Source organism: Bolinopsis microptera, chromosome 8 (genome assembly GCF_026151205.1).
Source record: "Bolinopsis microptera isolate Bmic1 chromosome 8, MBARI_Bmic_1.0, whole genome shotgun sequence".
NCBI lineage: Eukaryota > Metazoa > Ctenophora > Tentaculata > Lobata > Bolinopsidae > Bolinopsis > Bolinopsis microptera.
The window spans coordinates 1,370,181-1,394,692 of NC_087079.1; the positions used below are offsets into that span (position 1 = coordinate 1,370,181).

The window sequence follows — 24,512 nt, forward strand, 5'->3', positions numbered from 1 at the left end:
TGACTGTTTTCTAACCATTCCTACACTAGATTTAAAATGAAGTATTTCTGTATTTAATAAACAATTCCTTGACTCACACCACAATCTGTTTACAATAGGTCAGTAGAATGTCTGGCGAAGTAAGCTTACCTCGCCGGAAAAGTGCGCAACGAGCAGGCAACTCCCTCAAAAAGTACGTGGTATTCCAATCTGGAGGAGGAAAAGAAGAAGACAGTGATGACAGTGATGGGTTTGTAGGAGATCAGATCTCATCTGAATCCTCCAGTGATAATGAGATTGAGGTAGCTGAGAGTAACGAGGACGGAGGAGCAAGTGCTGACGAGGAGCTCTCTGATGAAGGGGAGACTGTTTTCAATTCCCCTCACCGCCGGAGGTCCATCTGGGATACTGCCGCTGCAATCAGGGACATCAGGAAGGATAACATGGTGGTTTATGGTGGTAAAATGTCCTTTTTGGAACCAGTAAGCTTGGAACCTGTTGAATATGATGAGCAAATAAATATATCAGTTAACGGGGAGCAATTATCTGCGTTTTCCAGTATTGATTCAGAGAATATCAGTATCGGCTATGCTGGAGGTACCGCAGTCTTAGCAAGATGGATTCCAAACAGCACGTTTGTTTGTCTAGCTGTTTGCAATTCCTCGCACATAGTGACTTACAAATCTCCAATTATTGACTCTATTCAGTTGTGGAGCTATGAAGACGGACAGCTCACATTTTTATACTCACTAAAAGTTCCTGTTTTCTATGACCTAGTAGTGTATCCATACAGGACTGAGGATTCTTCAAATTTTACCCTTTGCATAAGTTGTCAAAACTGTGTCAGAATGTTTAGTCTACCCACTAAAAAACCAGACGGCTCAGCATTACATTTCCGAGCAGAAGAGCCGTCCCTCCTGCTAAAAATAGGAACCTGTCATGATAATCTTCAAGTTGCTAAACTTAATTGGTCTTTGTTTAATGACAAGGTCCACCTATTAGGTGGGTTAAATAATGGGTATATCGTGATATGGACTATAGGTAAACATACTGACGAGGGGGTCACTGCATTGTTACCGAGTCAGAAGGTTTGGGCGCACTACGGACACCCTATATCTGATATATCAGTATTCCCACAGACACAGAACCTATTTTGTACAATTGCACAAGATTCTCGAGTAAAGTTCTGGGATCTGAAGAATTTACGATACTGCTTGTACTCACAGACCAGACCCCAGAAACAGCTCTTGCTTCCGTCTCAGAGTCATTGGTGTGCTTTTTGGAGCAGCGTTCTGGTTCTTTCTATGATGCCGGTGAGAGAGATCAGTTCAAATAGAGTTCATGCAAATACAAGCTTATGGCAATTACCAACAGCTCCATTGCACAATCCTTCCCAAAAAGTTTTGAATATTACTCTTCCGCGGATATTTTGTAATGACCTTAGTGGTATCTCACCGCGATGTTTTGATTTCTGTGATGCAACCTCCACTCTGGCTATTGGGTTCCAGTTGGGAATGGTTGCTTTGTTTAGAGTTTCAAATCTGTGGATTTTGCCACATTCCAAGGAGAGATGTCTTAAATCTGGCAATTTCCTCTACTTGAATACGGCTGCTACTGCAAAGATCAATGTTGATGTTTCCAAGGAATTTAAAGATGATCAAGATTTTATAAACCATTTTGAGTTCAGCCTTCCAATAAAGCTATCTTCCACATCCCCACCAAAGTTATCTTCTGTTCCAGAATTTTCTAAAAAGGCGTTAACTTCAGTGACTCACGTGGAATTACAAAAATTTGACTCCACGAACAAAAGTTTATGTGTCAATTACATGTCGGGACTGTTTCAAGTATTGAAGCCTCCTGATTCTTTATCTGATCCCAAGAACACATTTTAAAATGATTGGTATAGTACTGAAATTCGTTCCAGAGTTTATTTTTAAGTCTGCACCTGTGGCCTGAGGCTAATAAATATCTTTATTATATAAGTTTTTCTCATATTTTAGACTTAATGTGAATTACTTCTGATACCGGTTGCAATATTTATATTTGAATTTGTGTCCATGTTTGAAGGAACAATTATGATTTAGACTGCCTGGCTAGTGGCTATCGTTAACGTTTGATGACTTGTTTATTTTTAAGTTATATTTATTTATTTGTATATAATTTACGCATCCATTATTTTACTATTTAAATGACATATTATCTAGTAACTACTGGACAGGCTAAATAATAACAATTCATAGCGTGGTAATTTATTTCATCAGCCTTTGTTATTGATAAAAATATGTACATGAAGGCTATAAATTTAAATTTGTCATAAGACTATGTTTTCGCCTAGTAAGAGTGAAATTATACTTATTAAGTGTATAGTAAATAACTTAATATTATAAATCACTAAGTTGTACATTAATTAATTATAATTTAGCAGTTTACAGTTACACTGGAATGACTGACTCCAAGTCGGAAGTTGGTTTCGATTTCGAGTTTAAAGTTGTTCTCGTTGGTAGGTTTCTTTTTCAGTTTTTTTATTAAACTTATTTAATCGTTGAATCATATTTCGAGATATGTTGAAATGTTGAAATGTTGGAAAGTTGAAATTTTTCAGGTGATGCAGGAGTTGGTAAGACCAGTGTGCTTCGTCGTTTTATAACCGGTTCTTTTGCTCGTCGGAGAGGCAGCACTTTTGAAGATGCTAAGCACAGTAAAACTCTCCAGATAGATGGAAAACAAATAGCGGTACATATTATACATATTTATATTATACATACATTATTTATACATATTATACATATTATGCATATTATGCATATACATATTATACATATTACGCATATTATGCATATTATACATATTATGCATATTATACATATTATACATATTATACATATTATACATATTATACATATTATACATATTATACATATTATACATATTATACATATTATACATATTATACATATTATACATATTATACATATTATACATATTATACAGGTTATACATATTATACATATTATACATATTATGCATATTATACATATTATACATATTATACATATTATACATATTATACATATTATACATATTATGCATATTATACATATTATACGGTACATATTATGCATATTATGCATATTATACATATTATACATATTATACGGTACATATTGCTCTCTTGCGGGAATCTTACTGACACTCATCTGAGTTTTTGATAATACTCCAAGCTGTTAATTTAACTCATTGATTCCCATTGGGAATTAATCATTGCGATAAATCATTTGAATACTTCAATACATTTTAAGATCAAGTCACTTGGCTTCTCTGTACATTTCACAAGTTTCTCATTGTAATTGTTTCACTTTCTCTTTCACTTTAATGAATACCTTCAGTTGGATATATGGGACACAGCAGGACAGGAAAAGTTCAGGACGTTAACCACTAGTCACTTTAGACGTACTGACGCAGTTATTTTTACATACGATATAACTTCTATGGACTCATTCAGGAACATTAATTACTGGCACGAGACAGCTAAAAAGTAAGTTTGTACATAATTTAGATATTAAGGTACAGTATATTCTTTTAAGTTCATTGTTAGGTGATGTGTCGATGGACTCTGGACGTTAGCTTGACGTACTTCTTGTACATATTTTAAAGTAGCTTAAGGTCCACTTGACAGTTGACGCGTGGCATAAGTGATAAGATCCAATTAATTTAGAAACTCTGTTCACTTTAAAAAAATCATATTTGAAATTAGTGCATTTCCTGAACTGTAGAAACATAAATGATTATGAAAAGACGACGAAGGTTTTGATTGGCAATAAGAAAGATCTAGAGAATTTGTCGAGAAAAGTGTGTTCCGACGACGCAGATATTACGGTGAAAACGAAAGGAATGTGTGCGTTCTTTGAAACCAGTGCAATGGAATCTGAAAATATAAACGAGGTTTCTGACATCGTAATAGCTAATAAGTGTCAAGATGAAGGTCATCTTTAATGTTTTCATTATAAGCCATGCATCGAACTCTCTGAAAGTGATAAAAATGTGATACATAATCAATATTCAACATAATCAACCATGTTTCATTAGTTTGATGTGTAAGGTACATGTAATGTTTCAATATCAGAAGATGCCCTGACTCTTGTGTTAATAAATGTCAGATTTATTGCTGTAATAAATTACACTGTCAAACGTGTGATGAGTCATTGATTTCAATTTATAAAATAGATCTAATCTAAAAATAAATTATAACAAAACAGATCTAATGTTCCGATTATCGTGATAATGGGGTATCATAAAATCATTAAAAAATAAAATCATTTAAAAAGTTGCTATATTGGACATTTAGAGGTGCAATAGCGAAAATTGTGAACGAAAATAAAACGTTATTTATTCTAATAAAGTGGTACAGTTCACCACATGAAATAATATCAACAACTTTTACTCACAAAATGTTTACAGGTGTTTGAGTTGATCGCCAGGACACTTAAAAACCAGAAAGAAAGTGAGGGAGTTTTCACGGGGATTTATGGAGGAGATCAGAACATTAAACTCGAAGCCTCAACAGTATCTTCACAGGTAACTAGAACATGAGATTTATTTATTAGGATAATTTTAAGGTTTATACTGTTCGGAATTTCACGTTTACTTTACAGCATGATTCGTAATGTTACTTACTACAGCTACGATTTTGTTGAAACAGCAGGTATGTTTGAAGTTTCTGATCTGATTTTACCACAGGGTGGTTCTGGTAGCGGGTGCGGTTGTTACTGACTCGAGGGGTGGCTCATAGATAGTAGCTGCTTGGTGTCACAAGTCACATGAACATTTTCACAGTATGACAATCATGCCTTTTAAAGATTAGAATATATCGGTTTTAGCTTTTTATAATGTCATGTGATTTGAGCATCAGCTTATTATTTATGTGCGACCAATACTGTGGGTATTGAAGATTCTGGTAAGTGCATCGCCTCCCCCCGTTAAGGGATCTGTATCAATGCCGTTTCAATTACAAATTGCAAATTCTTTCTTTGATTTAGCAATTCGATGAGACGACCCTTCTCTCTTTTGTTCGTTACTTACCATAGTTTTTAGAGAAAACGAGTCCGCTCAATTGGTTTCACCGTTAAAGTTGAGAGCATTTCATCACCATTGTTTTACTAAACGCATGTGTGTTTCCGCTCAATTGGTGGGAGCTTCACCGTTAAAGTTGGGAGCATTTCATCACCATTGTTTTACTAAACGCATGTGTGTTTCTAGTATCGGAATGGTCCAGAAATGTCTTGGTTCTGCTGTCGTGGTCGGAACAGAGCGGTTCAAATCGAGTTTAACCATCATCGAGTTTAAACGATATTTATTTTGAATCGGTATAACGAATTGTTTGACCTAGACACTGCTAGGACATTTTTTAGTGTTTATATTTTGCTGTTCATTGTTTATATTTTATGTTAAAAAGTTTAACAACGTATGCGTAAGTTCATTGAAAGTTTCTTTATTTCGATGTTCATGTTTTAAATTTTAATTCTGTTTTACGTTTTCCTGGAATTTCTCTATTGAATTCACGAGCATCTGTATTTTGAATGTTTGATCAAGGGGGTTAAGTATAAGGGGGTATAATGTGTGTCCTTCCAAAGGTTTTTCAAATCGGTCAAAAGGCTACGCATACAGAAGAAAACTTTAGGAAGATTATGAAATCAAATATTTAATCTTTCATATCTAAACGATTTGACCGAATTTTATCCCTATAGGAATGGCCGGATCCAGGCCTGACGAAAACTTTGATTTCCTGTTTAAAATTGTATTGATTGGTAAGTGGGGATTTATTTGATTTTATCATTCCAATAATTCCTACAATAATATAATATTCAATAAAATATCAGATGTTTTAATTCTGCTTTAATTCGAAAACTTGAAAATGTCAAGCAAGGAAAACATTAGAGTCTTAACCAAATATTTGCTATGTCCACACTCATAAAATTAGACACCACATTCCACATTGTACTATGCTATATATATATATATCAGTACTCACTAGGATATAAATGAAATATAAAATGTAGTGATATTATTATGTAGACAGTTAGCTGTGATGAGATACTCAACTCTTCTGACATATCGTTGTATTTGACTGCTTTTATAATATTATCATTAGTTTATCACAGCCACTGAGCCACTTGTTTAAAAATACATCATTTATATAATAAGTATTGAATAATAGGCAGGTAAAATGGTAAATATACGAATTAGCTAATTAATTAGCTAATTAGCTAATACGTGAACACTTGCAGGTGACGCTAATGTTGGTAAGACATGTGTGGTACAACGTTTCAAGACCGGGTCCTTCACTGAGCGACTGGGCAGCACTATCGGGGTAGACTTCTCTATGAAAACCCTGGAAATCGATGGCAAACGAGTTAAGGTACTAATACCAAGAAACTTGAGATTTTGAAGCATGTTTGGTCACAAAGTGTAGATAAAACAACATCAGCTGCGCAAACTTCGTGATTGAAAGTTTGATTCTACTTTTGCTTTCCAGTCGTTACCTACCATTCAAGTACATTTCTGGGATGTTTGGATTACACACCTCTGAGTTTAAGTTTAATCTTAATAATGGTGTTATTCAATTTATTATTATTATTTCCTGATTTACCATTATTTCAGCTACAAGTATGGGACACAGCCGGACAGGAGAGATTCAGAACCATCACTCAGAGTTACTACAGGAGCGCTCAGGGCGTTATCATAGCTTATGATATAACCAACAAAGAGACTTTTAGAAACGTTAAAAACTGGCTAGAGGATGTTCAGAGGTAAATTCATTAGGATTAGTTCTCTCTTTTTAAGATATCACAGAGTATCGCTTTAGATTATCACTAATTAATGTTTATTACTAATTTATCTGTGTCACTAGTTCCTCTCACTAAAGTTATTATTTAAACGCACAGGTACACATCAAAAGACATCTGTAAAGTGCTGATAGGCAACAAACAAGACTTGGAACCATTGCGAGAGGTAACGACAGAGGACGCTCAAACTATGTCAGATATTCATGGAATGTTGACCTTCCTGGAGACCAGTGCCAAGGAGTCAACTAATGTTAACGAGGTTTCTGTCTTTGTGTTCTAATCTTATGTAAACTGAGATGGACGGATATTTAGTGTTTATTTTAGCCGCACATATCTTGAAATTGGATCTTGGTGAATTCTCATTACAATCTTTCAAAGACACTGATAACTTAATGATAACTTATTGATAACTTAATGATAACTTAATGATAACTTATTGATAACTTAATGATAACTTAATGATAACTTAATGATAACTAATCTATCTTGCAGGTGTTTGAGTTGATCGCCAGGACACTGAAGAGACAACACGAGGGGGGAGAACCTCTCATCCAAGGTGGAGATGGTAACATTAAACTTGGGACCGGGGGTTCTTCACAGGTAAATCTATTTTTAGTAACAGGAGTTGTATTTCATATTGAGATTTATATTGCCAGAGTTCTCCCCTACAATTTGACATAACTGGTACAATTTGATGTTAGTGAGCTGATGAACATGTTACCTCAGGTGAATGCTGGGTCTAGTTATGGATGCTGTTAGTACTCTTCAGTACGGACTCCGGTAAGTCTGTTTAGTGCATCGCCTTCACTCATGTAGCCTCAATCAGTTTCGTTTTAACAGATCTTTTATTGAACTTTATTGGATTTATTGGAACACGAATTAGATTGGTAGTTTGTATGACTGTGTATACGTGTAATAGTTTTTTAACGTTTTTGGGGTAGTTTTGATAGTTGGACAGTGCAATATTGATGAGCTGCTCAAGATAATGTGTACGCGGTGCACGTGGTAATGTGTAAACGTTGTAATACCTTGGGTTACATTACTCTTTAAATATATTATATTCGACTGAGATAACTCGAAAAATTGCATTGTTGAATGCAATAGATTATGAAATTTCCCGATACTACTAAAATATTACAGATTTTCCCCAAAATCCGCCAAATTTAGCCCACCTTAATTTATAATTATGTAACCTAAGGTATTATGCTCTGAGAATTATCTCTGATATGTATACTTCCATTGCATGAACCATGACCATTGTTATTTCAAATCAGACTAAAATGCTTACGTTTCAATTTAAAGTAGAGCGAATCGATTGTTTGTTCTGCAGATAAATGTATTTTTGATTGTGTTGTTTAACTAACCCAGCACTCCGTTCAAAACAGAATGCCTTACAATTAACATCTATCTATAGAGCTACTTATTGAAGTTGAAGAATTAAGAATTATGTGATATTAGAATTGTATGATATCTCAGTTATAATTTGTTTTGTACATATATTTTCACTTTTTTGTTTTACTGATCTCAATCAAGTGACAAGTTTAACACACCCTACTTTACTTAATACTATACTATACTACCCCTGGTGTTTCTCATGAGAAAAAACAACTTCGTGGCAATATGGTCACTAAGAACTATCCAAAATGTTGTTTAGGGAGCGCGCGTGCAAGTTGATCGTTATGAAAGGACCCTAAATCCATTCCAAAATATCACGTGATTGCGCGCCTTGTGTTGTATTCGTGTAGTTGTAGTCGTGTACTTTCTTAATAGTTAGGGAATAATGCAAAATGTCTGGGAAAAAATTTGCAACAAGCTGATTTTTACAGGAATGTGTTGTCCATAGTGTCAGGAACCACCCCAAAGAGTTTCCAATCTGGATCTGTTGAGCAAAAAAAGTTACAGCCAATTTTCTTCAGGCGCGTATGTCAGCCTGAGGACCGCACTTGAAAAACTCGTAACTATCGTAATAAAGATCCCCAGGAGCACCATAGGGAGTGCAAAATGACCGCAATAGTGACATTATATGGGGCGAATCAGTGTTTTAGGGTCGTCAGATCTTTACTTATTGAGATAATTTCATTTTTATAGGCTAACGTCTCAAAAATTTACTAAAATTTTGAAATTTTACTTAAATTTGGAAATTTAGCAAAATTGTTGTACAATTAAAACATGGTCTAGTTATCAATATTCAAATTCTAAAATTTACTTTCAATTGTCAATTGATCCTTATATTAGTATAGTAAATAATATACATATCACATCAAATTCTGTAAAAAAAGGTCCTGAATTATTAGCATGGTGTCTTTGATTGGCAACTATTAGGTCACTTCTGGCTATCCTATTTCCTCAGATTTGTTTGATTCTCCTGAATCGTCCTGTCTTTCGGGTGCATTAGTGCAACTTAATCCTTGACATTGGCCACATGCAGGTAGACATTTAAAGCCATACTTCCGGCAGGAACACCTTAAGTACTTACAAGGGTTCTCAACCTCCACAGAGCAATTGCAGCAAATGAGGTTGAGCATCCCTGCCGGGGCAATCGCAGCTTTAGTCGGGATTGGCCGGTAGTATCCTTCAGAACTCATCTCCCATCCATAATGTAGTGAATTTAGACTTGCAGTGTCGAGTGTCACCCAGTTATGGTACTTAAGATATGATCTTAATATATGCTCAGTTGCAGAGGATGTAGACGGTGGTAGCCTTGATGGGTTGAGTTTTTTTTTTGTTGCTATCATTCTACTGTAGCTGAGACATCTGAAAGTTTCAAGTGCCTTGATTTTATCTCCATAGATATGTTGAAACAAGGAGAGGCCAGCTTCAATTACTTCATTTGTTGAAACTCTCACAGAGAGTAATGATGCTAAATGACCCTCCTCATGAAAAGAAACTGCCTTTTTCAATATCTTCACCTTACCAAAGCCATGTATACTGCTGACCGTGTCACATCCTGAGAAACTGTGAACAAACAGTAATATGCGTTTTATGTTGGCATCAAGAGCATTTACTATTTTACTGATCGAGTGTGAGCCGTTTCTGGTCGTCATCACAATTTCATTGTGATTCTCAGTAAAATGATGAATAACGAGGCAAAGTATATCAGTATCCTCTGCTTTTACCTCAACATCTTCGTAGAAGGACAAGTTTAAAGCTTTACTAGCTACCATGGTATCAGCATCATCAGTAGCTACATGTACTTCAATTCCATGTTCTGTAAAAACGTTCGACAGAAGCTTTATAAGCTCATGCTTGTTCTTTGAGTTGCTGAACAGTTTTTTCATCGGAACTGTGCACACAGTAGTACTTTTAATAGCTATATCAGAGCAGTATAGCAGTATGCCTTGATTCTTCGCTGATGCTCATGATCTTTTGTTGATCGGGCATAGCCATCAAACACAACAATCACTTTCCGCTGTTCGGATTTCGGAACTAGCTTAAGGTATTCATTAGCTATGTCGCCGTATGTTTCAAAGCCTGTGAACGAGGTAACTTGATAGAGTAGCCATCCACCATCAATTATTAATGGGGAGGATGGGTTGCTAAATGTCACAGTACAATCAACAACATTCTTGAGGTATTGCCCAAGGGCTGCCTTGTTTGCCTTTCTCAACATCTGCTCATTGTTTAAAAGACTCATCGGCATTGCTGTGAGCTCATATTGGAAGCTTTCCTCCAGTGTAGACTCTCGTTCAGATGCGAAGCAGGTCGAGGTCAGTACTCCAAAGCTCTACGGCTGTATCTTGAGCAGATTACCGTACTTGAGATTCAGTATGGGGCACTAGTCAAAACGTTCAAGGTCGTAGGTCTGCACACAGTTCGATATAATGAACACGAGTGGTCTGGTGTGTGGACAGACCTGTCGATCGAACAGCGACTAATGAAGGCTGCAAAGTCATCAGGGGGTTTGTCTGGAGGGAGAATGCGAACTCATGAATCTGCCCATAAGTTATGGACTGCAACCCTCAATCAAATGGCGTTGATAAACGAGAGTGTCGATGAAGCTATTGCAGACTTATCCAATAAAAGAACAACAACAAAAGTTTCTCAGGATGTGACACGGTCAGCAGTATACATGGCTTTGGTAAGGTGAAGATATTGAAAAAGGCAGTTTCTTTTCATGAGGAGGGTCATTAGCATCATTACTCTCTGTGAGAGTTTCAACAAATGAAGTAATTGAAGCTGGCCTCTCCTTGTTTCAACATATCTATGGAGATAAAATCAAGGCACTTGAAACTTTCAGATGTCTCAGCTACAGTAGAATGATAGCAACAAAAAAAACTCAACCCATCAAGGCTACCACCGTCTACATCCTCTGCAACTGAGCATATATTAAGATCATATCTTCAGTACCATAACTGGGTGACACTCGACACTGCAAGTCTAAATTCACTACATTATGGATGGGAGATGAGTTCTGAAGGATACTACCGGCCAATCCCGACTAAAGCTGCGATTGCCCCGGCAGGAATGCTCAACCTCATTTGCTGCAATTGCTCTGTGGAGGTTGAGAACCCTTGTAAGTACTTAAGGTGTTCCTGCCGGAAGTATGGCTTTAAATGTCTACCTGCATGTGGCCAATGTCAAGGATTAAGTTGCACTAATGCACCCGAAAGACAGGACGATTCAGGAGAATCAAACAAATCTGAGGAAATGGGATAGCCAGAAGTGACCTAATAGTTGCCAATCAAAGACACCATGCTAATAATTCAGGACCTTTTTTTACAGAATTTGATGTGATATGTATATTATTTACTATACTAATATAAGGATCAATTGACAATTGAAAGTAAATTTTAGAATTTGAATACTGATAACTAGACCATGTTTTAATTGTACAACAATTTTGCTAAATTTCCAAATTTAAGTAAAATTTCAAAATTTTAGTAAATTTTTGAGACGTTAGCCTATAAAAATGAAATTATCTGAATAAGTAAAGATCTGACGACCCTAAAACACTGATTCGCCCCACATAATGTCACTATTGCGGTCATTTTGCACTCCCTATGGTGCTCCTGGGGGTCTTTATTACGATAGTTACGAGTTTTTCAAGTGCGGTCCTCAGGCTGACATACGCGCCTGAAGAAAATTGGCTGTAACTTTTTTTGCTCAACAGATCCAGATTGGAAACTCTTTGGGGTGGTTCCTGACACTATGGACAACACATTCCTGTAAAAATCAGCTTGTTGCAAATTTTTTCCCAGACGGTCCTGTATTAATGTTAATTGTCCCTAACTATAATGTTTCATGCATAATTAGTGTTAATTCATTGGTTAATTATGAACATAATGTTGGATATGCCCTACCCCTTGCTCCATCAAGGGGTATTACTATTCAATAAGTTTCACAGTTTACAAGAGTGGCATGACGCGACGTGTTCCATAATGATTAATGCACTTGACGGAAATACACTATCATTAATCAGGGATGGCCGTTTCCGACAAATCTCTGTTGTGTACTATCTTTTAATTTCGGCGGTGCAAATTGGCCTATTATTAACAGAACATTTATAAATTTGGCTTATCATTCAAGCAATGGCAGATCATGATGAGCCGGCAGATTTTGCTAACGACGATATTGGAGACGATGGAGATAATGACTTTGAGCCTGTTTTCGATACAATAGATCCTGACCAAGCTCAAGCTGCCGAAAAACAGGTGGATATGATTTTAGTTCTTTAGCCATATGAAGTATCGATTTTCCAGTAAAGCATGTTGATTTTGTTTTTAGAATGGTGTTCATGATTTTTCACCATACTGATTTTGCCGATATGCACTAAAAAAAGCCAAGGCATGGACAGATTTTCAATGTTCGATTGAGGGCACAGCAAATTACACCTTGTTTCCAACAATGGTTCAATGTGTATTTAAACTAGAAACAGTGAAGAAGTGATCTTAATCTCCCCCGTCAGGTGGAGCCCAACAAGCGTATCACAACAGCGTACATGACAAAGTACGAACGAGCCCGGATCCTGGGAACCAGAGCACTGCAGATATCCATGAACGCGCCCATCATGGTGGAGCTCAAGGGACAGACTGATCCGCTGGAGATTGCCAGACAGGTAGGTTATGTTGGGATGATAAAGATGAGTCATGATATTTTAGGAAAATTATCTATTCTGTGACACGATATTGATAATCTTCCAATGGGTTGAAGCTGCAAGAGTTAAAGATTACTAATTACAGGAATTGAAAGAGAGAAAAATTCCACTGATCGTCCGGCGGTATTTACCTGATAACAGTTTCGAGGACTGGAGTATTGACGAGCTCATTATTGACTACTAAGACAAAATCAAATGTATTGTTTCTCACTGAGTTCTACGGAGAAGACTTTTCTGATTTCTTGCTCTTTTTTATTTTTAAACTGTTCTTTTTTCCTCGTAACTTGTCAAAATGGTGACTCCTGAATGTCACTGAAGTTTTAGATCATTCAAGTGACTTATTTATTAATTACTGTATTTGAATAAAATTTTATTACAGACTTTTAAAATCCCACAGTGTTTATTCTATTTTTTTGGTGTCAAATTCTGCCTAAAGATTATATTTTATCTGATTGTCCAACATTTTTCACTTTTGGCTGGACAAGATTGATTACAGGTTCAAATTATTTCTGATATATTATTTTAGGGGTTGTTCACATATTATGTAATCAGCCGAGGGGGAGGGGGGTTTCCAAACGATTACGCTAGTGTAATTTTGACACAATAGCTATGTGTAAAAAGGATTACGGAGGGGGAGGGGGTTTTAAAAGTGATCACGTAATATGTGAACGACCCCTTAACAAATATTTTTGAGTGTAGGTTTAATTTCAAGAAGTGTTCGTTGAAGGGATCCCAGGGATTGATACACAGATCACAGCACGATATGGTAAGCTTTCATTATCTACTGACAATTAGTTTTCAATTTGTAGTACAAATAAAAAGTATATATTTTCTTTATAAATTAATAAAATTAAGTATATTTTCTCGTAGGTTCTGGCTCCTCAATAACCTCAGTATCCAATTTCAGTCAGCTATATTCAGTTTCCAGAGCTTGCTGGTGGTCGCTTGTCTGATGATCTGTACATGCACCTACATCAGACAGCACATGCCTTCACTGCTCGACAAAAATAAGAAGGGGTCAGTTTGAAATTAATTATTACAAAAATATTTATTAATTTATTGTTTATTTAATACATTAATCCCACAACTTTTTTGTAATGTTTTGTTGAGGTTTATTGGATTAGTTTTATCGATTAAAAGGCCGATGAAATTTATGTCAATCCGTTGGTTTTGTAATTTTATGGGGGGGGGGGGGGGGGGGGGGGGGGGGCCAATGGCATAAATGGAGAAAATGGAGAATTACTCATAGGTTTTTCCGTTTTCTCCATAGAAATAGTCTCCATTTTATGCCATTTTATGCCATTTTATGCCATTGAAAACCTAAAAATTTAGAATTTCGAGAAAAATTATTTAAAAAAAAGATATTTTCGGCCAATAATGAACAGAGTATCAACTATCATGAAACAATATGGAGAAAAGTGGTTTTCAGAAAAATTTTGAAAAATGTTGACTTAGAAAATTTTCGGTCCGAGTCATTTTCGATGCGTACATCCCGTATCGAGAGCTCCCGATTCCGAGCTCGTGTTGCAAAGGGGAGGCCTGCCTTCCGAGATCGCATTACCTCGAGTCCAAAATTGTGTATCGAGGGGAAAAAAATATTTTTGGCAAATAATGAACAGGGTAGCATGAAACGTGGAGAAAAGCGGTTTTCAGAAAAAATTTGACCGAACAAATATTTTCGGCTTATAATGAACAAGGTAGCATGACGTGGAGAAAAGTGTTTTTCAGAAAAACTTTGAAAAATGTTGACTAAGAAAATTACCCCTCGGTACACAATTTTGGACTCGAGGCTTCCCCCTGGTAATGTGATCTCGGAAGGCAGGCCTCCCCTTTGCAACACGAGCTCGGAATCGGGAGCTCTCGATACGAGAAGTACGTATCGAGAATGACTCGGGCCGAAAATTTTCTAAGTCAAAATGTTTCAAAGTTTTTCTAAAAACCACTTTTCTCCACGTTTTATGCTACCCTCTTCATTATTAGCCGAAAATATTTTTTTGGTTTTTCGGTTTATCGAAGTCTGCACCTACCCCTCGATAGTCGATACACAAATTTGGACTCGAGGCTTCCCCCTGGTAATGCGATCTCGGAAGGCAGGCCTCCCCTGCGAGCTTGTTTCGACTTTCGAGGATGTAGGTCTCACTTCTCAGTGCCTATTACTCTCCCCTATTACTCACTCCTGCTGTAGCCTGTAGAAATAACTTTACACTAGGCTTGAGTAATTATGAGTTTTCCTGAAGTGTGCCTCTACTAACCTAGTATAAGCATCTAGTAGCCTACTATGAGCTTTCATAAGCTTGTTACGCCCCTAGTAAGCGTAAATAAACATGTTAGGATGTCCAATTTAGGTGTTAAATGGTGTTCAAGATGAAATTTCGAAGACAAAATTCATGGCATAAAATGGAGAAAGTGGAGAATTACTCATGGGTTTTTCCATTTTCTCCATAGAAAAAGTCTCCATTTTATGCCATTTTATGCCATTTTATGCCATTTTATGCCATTGGCCCCCCCCCCCCCCCAATTTTATGTTGACGTAAATATGTTTCAGGATTTTGGGAGTATTCTGGAAGAGTGCCAGAATCGGAGAGAGATTATCACCGTTTGTAGGGGTCTGGTGTGTTGCCATGGCATTTGGTGTTCTCTTCATACAGTGAACACTGACCACGGGCCTGTTTTTGATAGAGATCTCTGATTTGCTATTTATTGGGGTACTGTAAACTGTTTACTTCAGATTTTAATTTCTCCTATTTTAAACGCGGATTGATAACAATTATATGTACGATCAGCGAAGATAAAATATGCATTTTTTTCATTGAACCATCAACTTATTTTGACTTTTCGGCATTTAATTTTTGCAAACATTTATAATTATTATTTAAATACTTACGTAAGTTTAAAATTAATGGGAAATCTGTGCTCTCCTAGTTATTTCGTCTCTAACGCAATATTATGATATCGTACGTGACTTGTAAATTTTGTTTTATATTAGACTGAAATTACCTTCCACTTGTGTCAGACTAGGGATAGTTTTATTGTTTAACTTATTCTCTTAAGAACCATAGAACCCATTGATATCTTCTTTTTTTTTTTTTTTTTTTTTTTTTTTTTTTTTTTTTAAATGAGGAACCTGCCAAACCCCAGGACACCAGGAGGATACCACCGGCAAAGCGGCTAATAGTACCCTCCGGTCTGTGTTGTACCGAAGAAGCTGAGTTAATCGATATCTTCTTGTAACTCCATCCATTTCACTAGTCACTTCAATTTTAATTACATCTAATTTGCTAACATCTTACAGTTCAATAACTCTTTTAAAATCAATTTCCACCTTTCTTCCAAGCGTATATGGTAGAGAGAACCCGACAGTTTAAGGTTGAAGTAAAGAAACAACGTAACCTCTCTGGAACTACAGGAGTAGACTCTAACATCCTACCAACCAAGTCGCACCACACCCAGTTTACTAAAAACGCTACTAGCGTCCTCCACACTATCAAACAGGTTACTTGATTCTCGTCCGTTTGATGAAAAACGACGAGTAAATCATTGCTATTAGGTATTCAGTCACTGTCATGATTTGTTGGTATACCGCCCCTACCGTGCTTATTTAATCAGTTAATTAATTAATTGATTAATAAGTTAATTGATTAATTATCGCAGCTAGATGAGCTAGTGGAAGAAACACGTGAGAAATACATAGGATCTCCCTGCAGCAATGAGTTCTCTAGTCTCTCCGATCGACAGAGGTAATTCATCCTCTTAACTTCATATTAAAAATGTTGTTTGTTTGCTATTAAAAAAAGTTGTTTGAATGCTTTTGATGTGGCTGATAACAGGCAACAGCACATTTATTATTTACTAATGCCTACTTAATAAATTCTCTAGACTCTAATTACATTATCTAGCAAATAAGTAATTCTGTATAATATCTATCAGGTTGGATATAGACATGTCAGCTAACATGTTTATGGTTCAATGTAAGGACGCTATCTCTTCTCTTTCTAAAAGAGTCTCCGATACCAACGGTTCGTGAAGTTATTTTACATCGTCAATAGTTATAACTTTATAAGCTCTGATATTTTACCATAATTTGTATATTGACTGTTGTTTTAAAAGAACAAATTGTTCTCTCAGTTCAATAAATTTGGTAAGTCCTTCTCTCAATCACTCTTGTATTATCAGGGCAACTGAAGACACACCAAGAAGGAGTGATATTCGTGCTGACCCACTGTCTGAAGCTGACGTGTGACAAGTACTCTAAAACTAAAGCTATCCACGTGAAGCAGACGTTGGAACAGCACAGACTTGCTAAACTCAGCTCACATCGCAACACTATTGACAAGATACGGAATATGGAGCAGGTAATTTTAGATTAGGTTGGGGTGGGGCGGGGTGGAGTGGAGTGGAGTGGGGTGGGGTGGGGTGGGGTGGGGTGGGGTGGAGTGGAGTGGGGTGGGATGGGGTGGGGTGGGGTGGGGTGGGGTGGGGTGGGGTGGGGTGGGGTGGGTACACTGAATTCACTTGCTTTACTTTACAGTCACTGAATGACTGATGTTTACATAATACATATTGGCACCAGCTTCATAAATCTTAATGACACGGGAGATTGATTTTTTTATTCGATATTTAAATAAAAGCATGTAACGTATTCTCCAAGTTAATGTTTAGATTTGATTTGGAATTCGTATTTCGGTTTACTCTCTAGAACAATATACATTACACATATGTCATAAAATCATCGTAAAACAAATTAAAGTATACGTACAAAATATAAACGTTCTTAAATTTTCTTATCTTAATATTGCAAATAAAATCAACTATATGATATTATTCTGACGGAATCTTTAACTTCTTTCAACAAATCATTCAATCCTGACACTTCATTCACTGATCGAATATTTGAACGTAGTAAAATAACTGAACAATATACTCTTGCTCTTGATATCATCAGGTAAAGTGGAGCTATTCCAGTCTCCTCAATTCTAGCATCTAGTAAAACTATAGCTGCAGGGTATTCAGCTGAATAACAATCCTTGACGTCGAGAACGTCTATATTCCCATCAGATGCCCTATCTGCAACTGTCGTTATTTCAGGAAACTCACTGGACAAAGAGGAATCCACCACTACTCCGCACGACACACCTGTTTTACATAGCTTATCAAGTTCTTTAGTCAAGATAGCAACAATCATTGAACCATCATCCACCAAGTGAACAACAGTCCGAGGTCCATGTATGTAGTGGCCTGGTCTGAGCATTGGAAAAACTATGTTTGGATCTCCTGATTTCACTTCCTGAGATAACCGTCTTCTTATTTTAGTTAGGTTATCTGCTATATCCCGGGTATTTCTTAAGTTCAGAAATAATGTAACACAACAGGGGAAATCTAGTATGAAATTCGACTGGGCTCTCATCTTATATTCATTAGACACGTGCATCTGAGTTGAATCGCACGTTAACCAGACCAAGCATGATTTTTTCGATGATTCATTGAATCTCTTCTGCAATTCTTCCGTTATCTTTCCATTTTCAGGGTGGTTTTTTAAACCTGCCTGAAAATCATCAAGAAACACATGTACGTTTTTCAAAAAACGGGTTTTGATCAGCTCACTAAGCATATCCTCTGAAGAAGCAGACTTCCTTATTGGTATCTGAACTAACACTAGCTGAAAAAAGGCAGACCATTTCAAAGATTTCATGTCCATCACCTTGTAACTGAGTCCTGCTTCTTTTAACGGATCTTCATACCCTTTAATATTCGATTCGCTATACTTGTTTCCCTTATAAATGATCAACACAACTCTATTGTTTTCGTTAGATTTGATCAACTTTATGATTTTAGCTAACAAGATGATAGTTTTTCCCGAACCAGAAGGTCCATTTATCAGGAGCAATTTCTGATCGCTAATGAAGGCTTTATGCTGTTCGGCTGTCAAATGTTCAATTTTGAGAAAGTCCTTAAAAATATTAGTTCCATCAGCGAGATTAGCAGCTTCTATATCTAAAACGTTGATCACGTTTGGGTTCTTAGGTTGGTTTTTGCTGAGATATGTTATCCTCCCTCTCCTCAGCTCCTCATCTATGTCCTTTACACACTTTCCCAAACTGCACTTTAGTTCATCACACTGGTTCTTATCAGTGCGCCAGATTGCAAGTAGTATCTCTTTAGCCACCTCAAAACCAGCAATTACAGGAACACCCCCGGATATTGAATCAGTGCGCCAGATTGCAAGTAGTATCTCTTTAGCCACCTCAAAACCAGCAATTACAGGAACACCCCCGGATATTGAATCAGTGCGCCAGATTGCAAGTAGTATCTCTTTAGCCACCTCAAAACCAGCAATTACAGGAACACCCCCGGATATTGAATCAGTGCGCCAGATTGCAAGTAGTATATCTTTAGCCACCTCAAAACCAGCAATTACAGGAACACCCCCGGATATTGAATCAGTGCGCCAGATTGCAAGTAGTATATCTTTAACCACCTCAAAACCAGCAATTACAGGAACACCCCCGGATATTGAATCAGTGCGCCAGATTGCAAGTAGTATCTCTTTAGCCACCTCAAAACCAGCAATTACAGGAACACCCCCGGATATTGAATCAGTGCGCCAGATTGCAAGTAGTATCTCTTTAGCCACCTCAAAACCAGCAATTACAGGAACACCCCCGGATATTGAATCAGTGCGCCAGATTGCAAGTAGTATCTCTTTAGCCACCTCAAAACCAGCAATTACAGGAACACCCCCGGATATTGAATCAGTGCGCCAGATTGCAAGTAGTATCTCTTTAGCCACCTCAAAACCAGCAATTACAGGAACACCCCCGGATATTGAATCAGTGCGCCAGATTGCAAGTAGTATCTCTTTAGCCACCTCAAAACCAGCAATTACAGGAACACCCCCGGATATTGAATCAGTGCGCCAGATTGCAAGTAGTATCTCTTTAGCCACCTCAAAACCAGCAATTACAGGAACACCCCCGGATATTGAATCAGTGCGCCAGATTGCAAGTAGTATCTCTTTAGCCACCTCAAAACCAGCAATTACAGGAACACCCCCGGATATTGAATCAGTGCGCCAGATTGCAAGTAGTATCTCTTTAGCCACCTCAAAACCAGCAATTACAGGAACACCCCCGGATATTGAATCAGTGCGCCAGATTGCAAGTAGTATCTCTTTAGCCACCTCAAAACCAGCAATTACAGGAACACCCCCGGATATTGAATCAGTGCGCCAGATTGCAAGTAGTATCTCTTTAGCCACCTCAAAACCAGCAATTACAGGAACACCCCCGGATATTGAATCAGTGCGCCAGATTGCAAGTAGTATATCTTTAGCCACCTCAAAACCAGCAATTACAGGAACACCCCCGGATATTGAATCAGTGCGCCAGATTGCAAGTAGTATCTCTTTAGCCACCTCAAAACCAGCAATTACAGGAACACCCCCGGATATTGAATCAGTGCGCCAGATTGCAAGTAGTATATCTTTAACCACCTCAAAACCAGCAATTACAGGAACACCCCCGGATATTGAATCAGTGCGCCAGATTGCAAGTAGTATATCTTTAGCCACCTCAAAACCAGCAATTACAGGAACACCCCCGGATATTGAATCAGTGCGCCAGATTGCAAGTAGTATCTCTTTAGCCACCTCAAAACCAGCAATTACAGGAACACCCCCGGATATTGAATCAGTGCGCCAGATTGCAAGTAGTATCTCTTTAGCCACCTCAAAACCAGCAATTACAGGAACACCCCCGGATATTGAATCAGTGCGCCAGATTGCAAGTAGTATCTCTTTAGCCACCTCAAAACCAGCAATTACAGGAACACCCCCGGATATTGAATCAGTGCGCCAGATTGCAAGTAGTATCTCTTTAGCCACCTCAAAACCAGCAATTACAGGAACACCCCCGGATATTGAATCAGTGCGCCAGATTGCAAGTAGTATCTCTTTAGCCACCTCAAAACCAGCAATTACAGGAACACCCCCGGATATTGAATCAGTGCGCCAGATTGCAAGTAGTATCTCTTTAGCCACCTCAAAACCAGCAATTACAGGAACACCCCCGGATATTGAATCAGTGCGCCAGATTGCAAGTAGTATCTCTTTAGCCACCTCAAAACCAGCAATTACAGGAACACCCCCGGATATTGAATCAGTGCGCCAGATTGCAAGTAGTATCTCTTTAGCCACCTCAAAACCAGCAATTACAGGAACACCCCCGGATATTGAATCAGTGCGCCAGATTGCAAGTAGTATATCTTTAGCCACCTCAAAACCAGCAATTACAGGAACACCCCCGGATATTGAATCAGTGCGCCAGATTGCAAGTAGTATCTCTTTAGCCACCTCAAAACCAGCAATTACAGGAACACCCCCGGATATTGAATCAGTGCGCCAGATTGCAAGTAGTATCTCTTTAGCCACCTCAAAACCAGCAATTACAGGAACACCCCCGGATATTGAATCAGTGCGCCAGATTGCAAGTAGTATCTCTTTAGCCACCTCAAAACCAGCAATTACAGGAACACCCCCGGATATTGAATCAGTGCGCCAGATTGCAAGTAGTATCTCTTTAGCCACCTCAAAACCAGCAATTACAGGAACACCCCCGGATATTGAATCAGTGCGCCAGATTGCAAGTAGTATCTCTTTAGCCACCTCAAAACCAGCAATTACAGGAACACCCCCGGATATTGAATCAGTGCGCCAGATTGCAAGTAGTATCTCTTTAGCCACCTCAAAACCAGCAATTACAGGAACACCCCCGGATATTGAATCAGTGCGCCAGATTGCAAGTAGTATCTCTTTAGCCACCTCAAAACCAGCAATTACAGGAACACCCCCGGATATTGAATCAGTGCGCCAGATTGCAAGTAGTATCTCTTTAGCCACCTCAAAACCAGCAATTACAGGAACACCCCCGGATATTGAATCAGTGCGCCAGATTGCAAGTAGTATCTCTTTAGCCACCTCAAAACCAGCAATTACAGGAACACCCCCGGATATTGAATCAGTGCGCCAGATTGCAAGTAGTATCTCTTTAGCCACCTCAAAACCAGCAATTACAGGAACACCCCCGGATATTGAATCAGTGCGCCAGATTGCAAGTAGTATCTCTTTAGCCACCTCAAAACCAGCAATTACAGGAACACCCCCGGATATTGAATCAGTGCGCCAGATTGCAAGTAGTATCTCTTTAGCCACCTCAAAACCAGCAATTACAGGAACACCCCCGGATATTGAATCAGTGCGCCAGATTGCAAGTAGTATCTCTTTAGCCACCTCAAAACCAGCAATTACAGGAACACCCCCGGATATTGAATCAGTGCGCCAGATTGCAAGTAGTATCTCTTTAGCCACCTCAAAACCAGCAATTACAGGAACACCCCCGGATATTGAATCAGTGCGCCAGATTGCAAGTAGTATCTCTTTAGCCACCTCAAAACCAGCAATTACAGGAACACCCCCGGATATTGAATCAGTGCGCCAGATTGCAAGTAGTATCTCTTTAGCCACCTCAAAACCAGCAATTACAGGAACACCCCCGGATATTGAATCAGTGCGCCAGATTGCAAGTAGTATCTCTTTAGCCACCTCAAAACCAGCAATTACAGGAACACCCCCGGATATTGAATCAGTGCGCCAGATTGCAAGTAGTATCTCTTTAGCCACCTCAAAACCAGCAATTACAGGAACACCCCCGGATATTGAATCAGTGCGCCAGATTGCAAGTAGTATCTCTTTAGCCACCTCAAAACCAGCAATTACAGGAACACCCCCGGATATTGAATCAGTGCGCCAGATTGCAAGTAGTATCTCTTTAGCCACCTCAAAACCAGCAATTACAGGAACACCCCCGGATATTGAATCAGTGCGCCAGATTGCAAGTAGTATCTCTTTAGCCACCTCAAAACCAGCAATTACAGGAACACCCCCGGATATTGAATCAGTGCGCCAGATTGCAAGTAGTATCTCTTTAGCCACCTCAAAACCAGCAATTACAGGAACACCCCCGGATATTGAATCAGTGCGCCAGATTGCAAGTAGTATCTCTTTAGCCACCTCAAAACCAGCAATTACAGGAACACCCCCGGATATTGAATCAGTGCGCCAGATTGCAAGTAGTATCTCTTTTAGCCACCTCAAAACCAGCAATTACAGGAACACCCCCGGATATTGAATCAGTGCGCCAGATTGCAAGTAGTATCTCTTTAGCCACCTCAAAACCAGCAATTACAGGAACACCCCCGGATATTGAATCAGTGCGCCAGATTGCAAGTAGTATCTCTTTAGCCACCTCAAAACCAGCAATTACAGGAACACCCCCGGATATTGAATCAGTGCGCCAGATTGCAAGTAGTATCTCTTTAGCCACCTCAAAACCAGCAATTACAGGAACACCCCCGGATATTGAATCAGTGCGCCAGATTGCAAGTAGTATCTCTTTAGCCACCTCAAAACCAGCAATTACAGGAACACCCCCGGATATTGAATCAGTGCGCCAGATTGCAAGTAGTATCTCTTTAGCCACCTCAAAACCAGCAATTACAGGAACACCCCCGGATATTGAATCAGTGCGCCAGATTGCAAGTAGTATCTCTTTAGCCACCTCAAAACCAGCAATTACAGGAACACCCCCGGATATTGAATCAGTGCGCCAGATTGCAAGTAGTATCTTTTTAGCCACCTCAAAACCAGCAATTACAGGAACACCCCCGGATATTGAATCAGTGCGCCAGATTGCAAGTAGTATCTCTTTAGCCACCTCAAAACCAGCAATTACAGGAACACCCCCGGATATTGAATCAGTGCGCCAGATTGCAAGTAGTATATCTTTAGCCACCTCAAAACCAGCAATTACAGGAACACCCCCGGATATTGAATCAGTGCGCCAGATTGCAAGTAGTATCTCTTTAGCCACCTCAAAACCAGCAATTACAGGAACACCCCCGGATATTGAATCAGTGCGCCAGATTGCAAGTAGTATCTCTTTAGCCACCTCAAAACCAGCAATTACAGGAACACCCCCGGATATTGAATCAGTGCGCCACATTGCAAGTAGTATCTCTTTAACCACCTCAAAACCAGCAATTACAGGAGCACCCCCGGATATTGAATCAGTTACATTTTCCTGCCACCACCTTCCAAAATCAACTAAGTCTTCCTCACACAATATCTGTTTGTCTTCCGTATCTTGTAGTTTGAGACGTTTAGTGCTAGGAAACGCAGAGAAAGTTAATATTTGGCACTTCTTCGCACATTCCTCTCCTAATACCTGTTTCATGAGTCCGTAAATCAAATTCTTCACTTTTTCTCTCTGCTTTCGTGATTTTTTAATTGCCCCTTCTAGTTCTTTTCTCTTTTCATTATAGGGACCGTTTTTCACCTCTATGATCACCACATATCTTCCTCCGAATATCGAATAGTCGTATTTTGCTTCTCTGTTGGCGGCGTTCTTACATTCTTTACACCCCTCTCTAACATTACTGGCAACACGTAACCTGTATTGATGGTGCGTGTACTCGAACATATGCAGAACCACTATATCCTCTTCCTCCAACCTCTCCAGACATCTGTACATCTTCACTTCTGCCTC

The 24,512-nt window shown here is 38.5% G+C and overlaps 4 protein-coding genes across 4 annotated transcripts in view; all 4 read left to right on the forward strand.

Annotated features, from left to right (window-relative positions):
• LOC134819102 (uncharacterized) overlaps positions 1-24,512 on the forward strand; it is an 82,844-nt gene that overhangs the window by 42,373 nt on the left and 15,959 nt on the right. The gene's annotated exons all lie outside the window — the stretch shown is intronic.
• LOC134819104 (syntaxin-18-like) overlaps positions 1-24,512 on the forward strand; it is a 40,500-nt gene that overhangs the window by 5,706 nt on the left and 10,282 nt on the right. Inside the window, exons 2-5 of the mRNA XM_063828876.1 lie at positions 16,248-16,407; positions 16,567-16,652; positions 16,843-16,931; positions 17,089-17,267. Coding sequence (XP_063684946.1) covers positions 16,255-16,407; positions 16,567-16,652; positions 16,843-16,931; positions 17,089-17,267 — 507 coding nt within the window. The 5' untranslated portion in view covers positions 16,248-16,254. The remainder of the gene's footprint in view (positions 1-16,247; positions 16,408-16,566; positions 16,653-16,842; positions 16,932-17,088; positions 17,268-24,512) is intronic.
• Positions 103-8,326, forward strand: LOC134819846 (sca1 complex protein phr-like). Its single transcript, XM_063829996.1, has 12 exons — positions 103-2,479; positions 2,582-2,712; positions 3,366-3,514; positions 3,753-3,921; positions 4,438-4,554; positions 4,717-4,738; positions 5,724-5,783; positions 6,264-6,394; positions 6,637-6,785; positions 6,921-7,080; positions 7,314-7,421; positions 7,548-8,326. Exons 1-12 carry the CDS (start codon positions 2,422-2,424, stop codon positions 7,578-7,580), a joined length of 1,287 nt encoding a protein of 428 aa, XP_063686066.1. The 5' UTR covers positions 103-2,421; the 3' UTR covers positions 7,581-8,326.
• LOC134819106 (DNA-directed RNA polymerases I, II, and III subunit RPABC2-like) lies at positions 12,238-13,166 on the forward strand. Its single transcript, XM_063828877.1, has 3 exons — positions 12,238-12,472; positions 12,727-12,876; positions 13,001-13,166. The coding sequence occupies exons 1-3, from the start codon at positions 12,350-12,352 to the stop codon at positions 13,097-13,099; spliced, it is 372 nt and encodes a 123-aa protein (XP_063684947.1). The 5' UTR covers positions 12,238-12,349; the 3' UTR covers positions 13,100-13,166.

Coding starts and splice junctions, on each gene's coding strand:
- LOC134819106 (XM_063828877.1), top strand. CDS start 12,350: ATGGCAGATCATGATGAGCCGGCAGATTTTGCTAACGACGATATTGGA. Junction 12,473..12,726: donor CTCAAGCTGCCGAAAAACAG/GTGGATATGATT, acceptor CTCCCCCGTCAG/GTGGAGCCCAACAAGCGTAT. Junction 12,877..13,000: donor CGCTGGAGATTGCCAGACAG/GTAGGTTATGTT, acceptor TACTAATTACAG/GAATTGAAAGAGAGAAAAAT.
- LOC134819846 (XM_063829996.1), top strand. CDS start 2,422: ATGACTGACTCCAAGTCGGAAGTTGGTTTCGATTTCGAGTTTAAAGTT. Junction 2,480..2,581: donor GTTTAAAGTTGTTCTCGTTG/GTAGGTTTCTTT, acceptor GAAATTTTTCAG/GTGATGCAGGAGTTGGTAAG. Junction 3,922..4,437: donor AATCTGAAAATATAAACGAG/GTTTCTGACATC, acceptor AAATGTTTACAG/GTGTTTGAGTTGATCGCCAG.